Source organism: Chiloscyllium plagiosum, chromosome 5 (assembly GCF_004010195.1).
Source record: "Chiloscyllium plagiosum isolate BGI_BamShark_2017 chromosome 5, ASM401019v2, whole genome shotgun sequence".
Lineage (NCBI taxonomy): Eukaryota > Metazoa > Chordata > Chondrichthyes > Orectolobiformes > Hemiscylliidae > Chiloscyllium > Chiloscyllium plagiosum.
The window spans coordinates 29,376,551-29,388,664 of NC_057714.1; the positions used below are offsets into that span (position 1 = coordinate 29,376,551).

Sequence of the window (12,114 nt, forward strand, 5' to 3'; positions counted from 1 at the left end):
CATCCAGAGAGTGTTGCTGAACAAAGAGACCTTGGAGTGCAGGTTCATAGCTCCTTAAAAGTGGAGTCGCAAGTAAATAGGATAGTGAAGAAGGCGTTTGGTATGCTTTCCTTTATTGGTCAGAGTATTGTTGCGGCTGTACAAGACATTGGTTTGGCCACTATTGGAATATTGCATGCAATTCTGGTCTCCTTCTTATCGGAAAGATGTTGTGAAAGGGTTCAGAAAAGATTTACAAAGATTTTGCCAGGATTGGAGGATTTGAGATATGGGGAGAGGCTGATCAGGCTGGGGCTGTTTTCCCTGGAGCGTCGGAGGCTGAGGGGTGACCTTTGACTATCCCTAATCAGTCCTTGCCTTTCCAAATACATGTGCATTCTGTCCCTCAGGATTCCCTAAAATTTGGATGTGTATATGAATAGGAAGGGTTGGAGGGATATGGGCCGGGTGCTGGTAGGTGGGACTAGATTGGGATGGGATATCTGGTCGACATGGACGGGTTGGACCGAAGGGTCTGTTTCCATGCTGTACATCTCTATGACTCTGTATATGGTGGCTCAATGTCCCACTGAACCATCCTTCCTTTTTCTTTTCAGATGTATATACAATTCCATTTCAAAACACTCCTTGTTTTGGTCTCCACCACACTCTTAATTAACCATTCACAATATAAGCAGCTTTTGTGCATGTTGCTATTGGCTTTTATTGTTAACCACTCTAAATGCCAGCGACCTTGGATTTTTATTTATCCTTCTGCTCATGGGCAGAGTTTCTCTTCATCTAATTTATCTAGATCCCTTTTTATTTTGAACTCTTATCTCAAATATTCTCTCAACCTTATCTAATGAAAACAATCCAATCTTCTTGAGTCTAGTAATATACTTGGATTCTGTAATCCTTATCATCACTCTAATAAATCATTTCTGCATGCTCTAAAAACATTATATCTGCTCAAACATGTCTTGCCTAGAATTGGACATAATAATACAGTTGCAGTCTAACCTTGCTCAGGTACAGGGGGAGAGGTCTTGCATCCAAAGCAGAGTCAAAATTCATCTTAGTAGTCAGCAAGGACTTGAACAACCTTCCTCTATCTCTAATGAAGCCATGGATTGCATCATATAGTGTCAGAAGCCAAAGGAAGACTTTACCATTTTTTACTTGTAAGTGGTCCTCAGGTTTGTTTGAAGATGGCAAAAGTTGTTGGAGATCATTGGACGTGAGTTCACTGATATCAGGGCTGCTGGTTGGTCACAGAAGTGTTTTGTCTTGGTGATATTAAGTATTGTATAAAGGGTTAGGTCTGACTGGCATGCAAATTAATCACAGGAAGTGATGCATGTCACGTGATCTTGCAAACCTTATGGTGAAGTGAAGCTACTGTAAAATGTTTCCGATGTGAAAGGTAATGTTTTCCTTGCCTCAGCAGACTCTATGAAAATGCTTAAGCAACTTAGTGAGACCTTAAGGTAATGTTGAATGAGAAGAATAACCCACATTATCTGGTGATATGAGACCATAGGTGCATTAACCTTGCATTAATTAGGGCATTTCGGGTTGCAGTTCAAAATTTATCACCTTCTGCATGTGAAACAGCCAAGGAAGATCTGAGCTCTTCACATTTGCACTTCCTGCCCCACTATTGCACAACATTGTGCAAAGCACAGTAAAGAGTGGATTACCTACTGTGTGGAAACAAGCCCTTTGGCCCAACCAGTCCACACTGACCCTCTGACTAATGCCCCTAACACTATGGGCAATTTAGCATGGCCAATTCACCTGACTTGCACATTTTTGGACTGTGGGAGGAAACCGGAGTACCCAGAGGAAACCCACGCAGACATGGGGAGATTGTGCAAACTCCGCACAGACAGTCGCCTGAGGCTGGAATCGAACCTGCAACCCTGGTGCTGTGAGGCAGCAGTGCTAACCACTGACCCACAGTGCTGCCCCATTTCTGGGGACGCTGGCACGGTCAGTTCAATCATGCACCTTGCTAGTGATACATGCATCAGTGCAATAATGTTGGGCTTTGACGCTGGAATTTCTGACAGGTACTTAGAGCAAAGATTACAGTACCTATTCCTTGTTGCCTAGCAACCATTCCTTGAATCTGCTTTCACACTGAACAGAGAAGTGATGAAAACAACCTGACAACTGTCCAGGAATCTTGTATACATGTGCACAAACAGTTTGTTATTGTTGCACATTCAAATATGTCTGATTTTTCTGGTGTGTCCAAGCACAGAATGGTTAAGCCCAGAAAGAAGCCCTTCAGGCCATCAAGTTCATGTGAGCTGTCTGCAAGTGCAATCTCGATAGTCCCATTCCCCTGTCATTTTTACAAAGGCAGGGTAGAATCTGCCTCTCCACCAGTGCAGCCCCTAAGTTTCGTTGTTGAAGCATGGACAGAATGTGGGTCATGGAGGAAATGGTCTTTACGGAATGCAGATGGGGTGAGAAGAGAAATATATTTCTGGTGGTGGGGTCTATTTGTAGGTGGCAGAAATGGGGGAGGATGAGTTTTGTGCAGAATGGAAGTCATACAGTGGAATATGTTGGAGGTTGTGTGGGATTCTCAGCTGCTGAGGCCCCACAGTTTACAGGGACCATTGCCCTCTGCTGTTCTCTCAGGCAGTGCATTTTTGATCATACGTGTTCACTGCATTCTGCCAGCCTGTCTATATCATCCCATACCTGACTGTGTTTAATTTTGCAACCATAAAACTTTTTAATCCAATATGTAGCTTGCCTTTGGCTTCATGTCTCAAGTAGGATTCTGGATAATCAAAGATGGAGGACGGGAAAAATATCTGGCTGTAACAGCTGCTCTTTTTTTGAGGTATTTTAGGTGCTGGAGGTGATTTCCACAAATTCCAGGAGCATAAATTAATATTTTATATGCCTTTGCATTGTTTTGGAACTTTGGGAAAAAAACTGTCAAAACAATAGCAGCTTTAAAAGGGAGAAGAACAGACAAAGGAAGCATATGGTGAGGTCAGTGCAGGAGAGAGAGAGAGAGAGAGACAGACAGAGAGAAAGAAACTGACACCACAATATACCTGCACAGTTACTGCCTTTGCTGTTTGAATTCATGTATCGTTGGATATCGGAGTGCATCTGGGAAAATTAACAACAGTGAAATTCACAACTGATCTTGCAGGAACTGTTTGGGTGAAGTTCACAGCACAGAATCAGATGAGTGAAGTTTTAAGTGTGGCTTACAGAAAGTCTGCAGTAGTGAATAGAGTGTATTCTTTCTTGACTATGTTTTTTGAGTTATATCTCTTGATTAAACTTAAAGTATAAGCCATAACTATTAATTTAACCTGGGGCAGGGTTTTGTAGACAAATAAGACGGTGTTATTTTCTGGGTCTGTGGATTGTGAAGGAGCAAAAATGTCAGTTGTGGGAGTTCAAAGAGAGTTTAAGGGTTACTGCGGATTATATCTGCAATAAATGCTGTTGGTTGCAAATCTTATCAGATCGAACGGATCAGTTGGAGGGACAGTGAGAAGAATGACAAATTTGCAACAGCAACAGTATGTGATGGATGGCAGTTATAGGAAGGGGCGGGGGGGGGATGTCTCAGATACAATCACATAGATGGGTTTAACTCCAGGAAAGGTAAGAGAGGTAAGCAGCGAGTGCAGGAGTCTTCTGTGGCTACCCCCATTTCAAACAGGGATGCTGTTTTGGAAAATGTAGGAGGTGATGGATTCTCAGGGGGACGTAGCACAAACAGCCAAGTTTCTGGTATTGAAACTGGCTCTATTGCAACGAGGGGTACGTCGGGTTCCAAGAGATTGATAGTGTTAGGAGATTCTGTAGTCCGAGCTATAGACAGACATTTCTGTGGCCAGCAGTGAAAAATCAGAATGGTGTGTTGCTTCCCTGGTGCCAGGATCAAGGATGTCTCAGAGCGGGTGCAGAATGTTCTCATGGGGGAGAGGGGCCAGCAAGAGGTCGTTGTCCACATTGGAACCAACAACATAGGAAGGGAAAAGGTTGAGATTCTGAAAGGAGATTACAGAGTTAGGCAGGAATTTAAAAAGTAGGTCCTCAAGTGTAGTCCTCTAGTTCTGGACTCCCCAACCCCAGGGAAAAGATTTTGCCTATTTATCTATCCATGCCCCTCATAATTTTGTAAACCTCTATAAGGTCACCCAGTGACGAAAGAGATCGATCTGAGACGGGTACAGCTGAGAACAGAAGTGAGTCAACAGTGAGGGCAGGCAGGGACAAGGTAGGACTAATAAATTAAACTGCATTTATTTCAATGCAAGGTGCCTAACAGGGAAGGCAGATGAACTTAGGGCATGGTTAGGAACATTGGACTGGGATATCATAGCAATTACAGAAACATGGCTCAGGGATTGGCAGGACTGGCAGCTTAATCTTCCAGGATACAAATGCAACAGGAAGGATAGAAAGGAAGGCAAGAGAGGAGGGGGAGTGGGGTTTTTGATAAGGGATAACATTACAGCTGTGCTGAGGGAGGATATTCCTGGGAATCCATCCAGGGCAGTTTTTTTGGTGGAACTGAGAAATTAGAAAGGGATGATCACCTTATTGGGATTGTATTATAGACCCCTAATAGTCAGAGGGAAATTAAGAAACAAACTTGTAAGAAGATCACAGCTATCTGTAAGAATAATAGGGTGATTATGGTAGGAGATTTTAACTTTTCAAGCATAGACTGGGACCCTGCCATAGTGTTAAGGGTCTAGATGGAGAGGAATTTGTTAAGTGTGTACTAAAAATTTTTCTGATTCAATATGTCAATGTACCTACTAGAGAAGGTGCAAAACTTGACCTACTCTTGGGAAATAAGGCAGGGCAGGTCACTGAAGTGTCACTTTGGGGCCAGCGACCATATTCTATTAGATTTAAAATAGTGATGGAAAAGGATAGACCAGATCTAAAAGTTGAAATTCTAAATTGAAGAAAGGCCAATTTTGACGGTATTAGGCAAGAACTTTCAAAAGCTGATTGGGGGCAGATGTTCGCAGGTAAAGGGATGGCTGGAAAATGGGAAGTCTTGAGAAATGAGATAACAAGAATCTAGAGAAAGTATATTCCTGTTAGGGTGAAAGGGAAGGCTGGTAACTATAGGGAATGCTGGATGACTAAAGAAGTTGAGGGTTTGGTTAAGAAAAAGAAGGAAGCATATGTAAGGTAGAGACAGGATAGATCGAGTGAATCCTTAGAAGAGTATAAAGAAAGTAGGAGTATACTTAAGAGGGAAATTAGGAGGGCAAAACGGGGACATGAGATAGCTTTGGCAAATAGAATTAAGGAGAATCCAAAGGGTTTTTACAAATACATTAAGGATAAAAGGGTAACTAGGGAGAGAATAGGGCCCCTCAAAGATCAGCAAGGCGGCCTTTGTGTGGAGCCACAGAAAATGGGGGAGATATAAACAAGAATTTTGCATCGGTATTTACTGTGGAAAAGGATATGGAAGATATAGACTGGAGGAAAATAGATTGTGACATCTTGCAAAATGTCCATATTACCGAGGAAGAAGTGCTGGATGTCTTGAAACGGTTAAAAGTGGATAAATCCCCAGGACCTGATCAGGTGTACCCTAGAACTCTGTGGGAAGCTAGAGAAGTGAGTGCTGGGCCTCTTGCTGAGACACTTGTATCATCAATAGTCACAGGTGACGTGCCGGAACTCTGGAGGTTGGCAAATGTGGTGCCACTGTTTAAGAAGGGTGGTAAGAACAAGCCAGGGAACTATAGACCAGTGAACCTGACATCTGTGATTGGCAAGTTATTGGAGGGAATCCTGAGGGACAGGATGTACGTGTATTTGGAAAGGCGAGGACTGATTAGGGATAGTCAACATGGCTTTGTGCGTGGGAAATCATGTCTCACAAACTTGATTGAGTTTTTGAAGAAGTAACAAAGAGGATTGATGAGGGCAGAGTGGTAGATGTGATCTATATGGACTTCAGTAAGGCGTTCGACAAGGTTCCCCATGGGAGACTGATTGGCAAGATTAGATCTCACGGAATACTGGGAGAACTAGCCATTTGGATATAGAACTGGCTCAACTGTAGAAGACAGAGGGTGGTGGAGGGTTGTTTTTCAGACTGATGACCTGTAACTAGTGGAGTGCCACAAGGATCAGTGCTATGTCCACTACTTTTTGTTATTTACATAAATGATTTGGATGCGAGCATAAGAAGTACAATTCGTAAGTTTGCAGGTGACACCAAAATTGATGGTGTCGTGGACAGCAAAGAGGGTTACCTCAGATTACAACAGGATCTGGACCAGATGGGCCAATGGGCTGAGAAGTGGCAGATGGAGTTTCATTCAGATAAATGTGAGGTGCTGCATTTTGGGAAAGCAAATCTTAGCATGACTTATACACTTAATGGGAAGGTCCCAGGGAGTGTTGCTAAGTAAAGAGACCTTGGAGTGCAGGTTCATAGCTCCTTGAAAGTGGAGTTGCAGGATAGTGAAGAAGGCATTTGGTATGCTTTCTTTTATTGGTCAGAATATTGAGTACAGGAGTTGCGGCTGTACAGGACATTGGTTAGGCCACTGTTGGAATATTGCATGCAATCCTGGTCTCCTTCCTATCGGAAAGATGTTGTGAAACTTGAAAGGGTTCAGAAAAGATTTACAAGGATGTTGCCAGGGTTGGAGGATTTGAGCTACAGGGAGAGGCTGAACAGGCTGGGGCTATTTTCCCTGGAGCATCGGAGGTTGAGGGATGACCTTATAGAGGTTTACAAAATTATGAGGGGCATCGATAGGATAAATAGACAAAGTCCTTTCCCTGGGGTTGGGGAGTCCAGAACTAGAGGGCATAGGTTTAGGGTGAGAGGGGAAAGACGTAAAAGAGACCTAAGGGGTAACCTTTTCATACAGAGGGTGGTACGTGTATGGAATGAGCTGCCAGGGAAGTGGTGGAGGCTGGTACAATTGCAACATTCAAAAGGCATTTGGATGTGTATAAGAATAGGAAGGGTTTGGAGGGATATGGGTCGCGTGCTGGCAGGTTGGACTATATTGGGTTGGGATATCTGGTTGGCATAGACAAGTTGGACCGAAGGGTCTGTTTCCATGCTTTTTGTCTCTATGACTCTATGCCTAATGGAAGTTAATATTTTACAGATGCTTTACTTCACTTTTGATGGTTTATACTATTTGAATATTGGTGTACAAAGTTAATTTTCATAGTAGACATTTTGTATCAAAAAACCATTGCTGGACTTTTCCATTTTCCAAATTCCCATATTCGTAGTGGAATTCTATAATTATAAATGAACTGAAGGTGTGAGAAGCTGCTGTTCACAAGATCCATTGAGGGTTTGTCTTTTTTCCGGAACTCCTGGGGTTTAATTCTGGGATAAAGTAACGCAGTAATTTGGTCATTGCTTTGAACAGGATAGCTGACTAGGCAACTCCCCCGAGCTTATACATCAGGCAGATAACCAATTTATTTGGCCAGATTACACATACACCTTCTATGGATTTGAACTCGGAGTTTGTGGCCTCACAAATGGGAATTCTACCACTGCGCCACAAATCTCCTACCACTGGTGCTGACCTTGAAGCACACTGATGCTTTGTCAGCAATGTCCAAAATTGCCTCTACAGATCTGGCATGTAATATTTTGTTTCTTAGGTAACTTTACAACAATTGAAAACACGTTGCACTTTAAAAAGATAATTTCTCATCCTTCCCCTGAGCTATTTCTATAAAGCTAAAGTGTTTTGAGTATTCGAGGGATACGATCCACATCTACGTATCAACACCCATCCCAAGAGAATCTTGTAAATAAATATTAGCTATAGTCCACAAAACACACTGGGTAGTATAGATTTGCTTTGTTATTTCTGATGGTTAGTTGTATACATAGATGCTGCAATTTTCTGCTTATTTTGCATTGACAACACATCACATTCGTCCTGAATGTGTTCATAACTAGCTTTGTTTTTCCAGTTAATTTATGCACATATTCTTGTCACATTGAAATAAGCGCATTTTTTTTATTGGTTGTTTACGTTGACCCATCCACAAACTGAAACAATTGTCACACTTGATACCAGAAGCCACCCCCTCAGCGTATGGTTTATTCCGGGGAGACGCTTGTGTGAAGAAGACATCGGCTTGAAGTGGACTTGTTCACTCCGGGAGAGGGGAAGAGGCGATTGATGGAAAGGTTACATTTTCATTCCCATTCCCAAGGAAACCAGTTCGCTGGAGAGTCCAACTCGCAGGAGGACGAGCGTTTGTGCAATGCTGTGAGTTGGAAACGCAGCGAATTGTATTTATTTTTTGAAAAAAAGGCTCAATTTGACTTCAAAATAAAAACATTTGTTGCAAGTAGACGGGCCAAAAATCCAAGTGGAGGAAATGGCTGAAGAGGATGAAGAAAACCACCTTAAAAGTTTCGGAGAAGACGAGAGAGTGCAGTATATAGCGGATTGGATCATCATCTCACTCAGACTCCGAGCTGACCCATGGGTCAAATTCATTGCGAGCAAAGAGAACCAAAAACTCTTGTCGGAGTTTCTCGAAAGAGAGTATTTTCTGGTGTGGTTTCTCAGCGACACCGGACTCCTGGCAGCCTCCAGGGAGGTAAGAACAGTCTGGGTTTCCACCCTCCGTTTCATCCGGATCAATTTACGAAAACTAAATGCCGAAACGGGTTGCGTTTTTGTCATCACCGTCCCCTGATTGCGTAGAAACACTTTTTTTAAAAAAAAGAATGGAACCTTTTCGGAACCAGGTATTTATTTTCTGTGGATCAACAGCAAAATAATATCGTTAGTTATTCTAAAATTCCTTGAGGAGACCCAAGTTTTTCATGTCAAAAAATAACAAGTGCCTGTAAGCCTAAAACAAAAGGTTATGGGATGTATGTTGAGATCAGAGTGGTGCTGGAAAAGCACAGCAGGTCAGACAGCATCCGAGGAGCAGGAAAATCGATTCGGGCAAAAGCCCTTCATCAGGAATGTTCCTCGGATGCTGCCTGACCTGCTGCCCTTTTCCAGCACTAATCTTGACTCTAGTCTCCAGCATCTGCAGAACCCACTTTCACCTATGGAATGTATGTTGAAAATGTGTTGCTGGAAAAGCGCAGCAGGTCAGGCAGCATCCAGGGAACAGGAGAATCGACGTTTCGGGCATAAGCCCTTCTTCAGGAATGTATGTTGTCAAGTATTTGTTTTTGACAAATACAACATGCCGAGTTATTTATTTTAAAAGACGAACTAACATGAAATGTTTCTGACTTTATTCAAATAATATTTGATGAAAATCGGTCCTATGTGAAAAAAAATTCTTTAAAACTTTTAATTTAGGATTCGGATATTGCTGACCTGTTTGTGTATTTGTCTACAGCACAAAAACGAGCCATTCGGCCCTTCAGATGCTTATACCCCACACCAGCCTCCTTATTCAGTTAACCCCCATTACCATTATTCCTTTTTCTCTCATTCAGTTTTTTTTAATTTGTGCTATGTTCTCTCTCATGCCATTATCTATCTTCACCTTCAATGGCATCAACTCTATTCACCTTCACCATTCTATGACCATAAGAAATACAAATTGGAGTAGGCTGCCAAATTCAATAGGATCATGGCTGATCTGACGGTCTTCATGCTCACTTTCCTGCTCTTTCCCTGTAACCCTTGATTCCCCTATTGAAAAGAATCTATCTCAGCCTTAAGTATACACAAGGATTCTCCTTCCTACAGCTTTCTGTGGCGTGGAGTTCGAAAGACTTGCAACACTCAGAGAAATTCCTTGTCGTCTCAGTCTTAAATTGGCAGCCCCCAGTATTCTGAGATGATGCCCTCCAGTCCTAGATTCTGTCATGAGTGGAAATATTTACCCTGTCAAGCCCCTTACGAATCTGATTATGTTTCAATGAGATCCTTTCTCATTCCTCTAAATTTGCATGAGTAGAGCTCCAACCTGTTCAACCTTTGCTCATAAGACAATTCCTCCATATCAGGGTGGGAAGGAATGGCCTAGCGGTAATATTGCTGGACTGCTAATCCAGAGAACCAGGGAATACTCTGGGGGGTGCGGGTTCAAATTCCACTTTGGGAGATGGTGGATTTTGAATTCAATGAAAATCTGGAATTAAGAGTCAAATGATGACCATGAATCCGTTGGCGATTGTTGGGGAAAAACCTATGTGGTAACTCATGCCCGTTAAGGAAGGAAACTGCCTTCCTTACTACATGTACCTCCAGACCCACAACCAATGTGGTTGACTCTTAACTGCCTTCCAGACAACTAGGGATAGGCACTAATGCCTACATCCCATGAATGAATAATGAAAAAACATTCCAGTGAATCTTCTCAGAACTGCCTCCAATGACATATCCTTCCTTAACTAAGGGGACTGAAACTTCTCAGTACTCCAGATGTGATCTCACCAGTGCCCTGTACAATTCCAGTAAGACTTTCCTACTTTTATACTCCAATCCCCTTTAATTAAGGGCCAATATTCCATTAAACCTTCCTAATTACCTGCTGCACCTGTGTGCTATCTTTCTGTGTTTTGTGCACAAATACCCCCCAGGTTCCTTTCTGTTGGAGTTTTATGCAGGTTTTCTCTCTTTAAATAATTCTCTGTTCTTTGGATCTCCCTTCCAAAATGAACTTCCCATTTTCCCTCATTATATGCCATCCAGTAAGACTTTCCTCCTGTTTTACTTCATGTTACATAATCTAACTACTGTTTGATGAAGCATTTTCTTATCCCTGAATTCCCAACTGAACGTTTCAGTGTCAACATCTCTCGCTGTACCTTTCAAACGTTTTCCTAACCTTACCACCCTAGGCTTATTTTCTAGAGAAAAGAGCTGCACCTGGTAATCTTGGCATTATAGCCTATGGGGTCTTTCATTCTAGAATATCTAGTTTACACTTCTCCCAATACCTCTGTATTGCTTTCCTTATATAATATAGGGACTAGAATTATTCATTGTTTTGCAAGCGTAGTCCAGTCAAGACTCTAGACAAGTTTAATGTCTCTGCTTATCAGTTCTTTTCCCTCTGGAAATGTAAATGGATTTATTAATCTGTGCTGCTATTTCAGTGATGTTGGTATCTGTTAATTGGATAATAATTGTTTAATATATGCCAATACTGATGATTAACTAGTGATTGACTTGAATTTCTATATTTAGATAACAACAGATTAAAACTGTGATTGTTGGCTTAGTACGTAAATGTTTGTAATATGTCTGTCTAAATAAATATAAAATTGTGTGAAGATTGATTGCATTTCTGTGTTGCAGTTTGTTTTCTGCATCATAATAGAGCATCTGCTGTAACCCCAAAAATGCTGTCAGCACACCTGTGCAAAACAGGCACATACTGAGTATCATTGTACAAAGGACTAGTGCTGAGATCGCTCTTCTTCATTAACGAGAATAATACCCTTGCCAGTTCTGCCACATTGACACCATTCCATCATCCTGTTTGCTCATATTCATTACGCTTGTTTGGGTGCTGCTGTATCTTTTTTTCACTGCTAGGATGTTTCACAAAGTGAGCACATGTGGAACTTTCTGCATGCACGATGTGAGCCTTTTATACCCAAAATGGTGACTCTGTTGCTCCTCAGCTGCTACCTGACCTGCTGTACTTTTTCCAGCACTGTGCTTTATGAACTCTGACTCTCCAGCATTTGCAGTCCTCACTTTCTCCTAGTCTTTTGGGGCTGTCAGGAGACAAAGTTGCATTATAACATCTGTACCCCAAATCCCTCTATTCCTCTACCCTATTCAGGCACTTATTTTCTAAGCAGTATGCAGTCTTTTTATGCTTGGGTTAGAGTGGTGCTGGAAAAGCACAGCAGGTCAGGCAGCATCCGGGAGTAGGAGAATCAACGTTTCGGGCAAAAGCTCTTCATCAGTAATAGAGGCAGAGTGCCTGCAGAGTGCAGAGACAAATGAGAGGAGGGTGGGGGTGGGGAGAAAGTAGCATAGAGTACAATAGGTGAATGGGGGAGGGGATGGAGGTGATAGGTCAGAGAGGAGGGTAGAGTGGATAGGTGGAAAGGAAGATAGGCAGGTAGGACAGGTCATGGGGATGGTGCTGAGCTGGAAGGTTGGAGCTGGAGTGAGG

At 42.3% G+C, this 12,114-nt stretch overlaps 1 protein-coding gene across 1 annotated transcript in view; it reads left to right on the plus strand.

Moving 5' to 3' along the window:
• Window positions 1-8,220: 8,220 nt before the first annotated feature.
• The window catches only part of LOC122550241 (dynein axonemal heavy chain 11-like), a 456,308-nt gene continuing 452,414 nt past the window's right edge, over window positions 8,221-12,114 (plus strand). Inside the window, exon 1 of the mRNA XM_043690997.1 lies at window positions 8,221-8,604. Within this exon, the coding sequence (XP_043546932.1) occupies window positions 8,380-8,604 (225 nt within the window). The 5' untranslated portion in view covers window positions 8,221-8,379. The remainder of the gene's footprint in view (window positions 8,605-12,114) is intronic.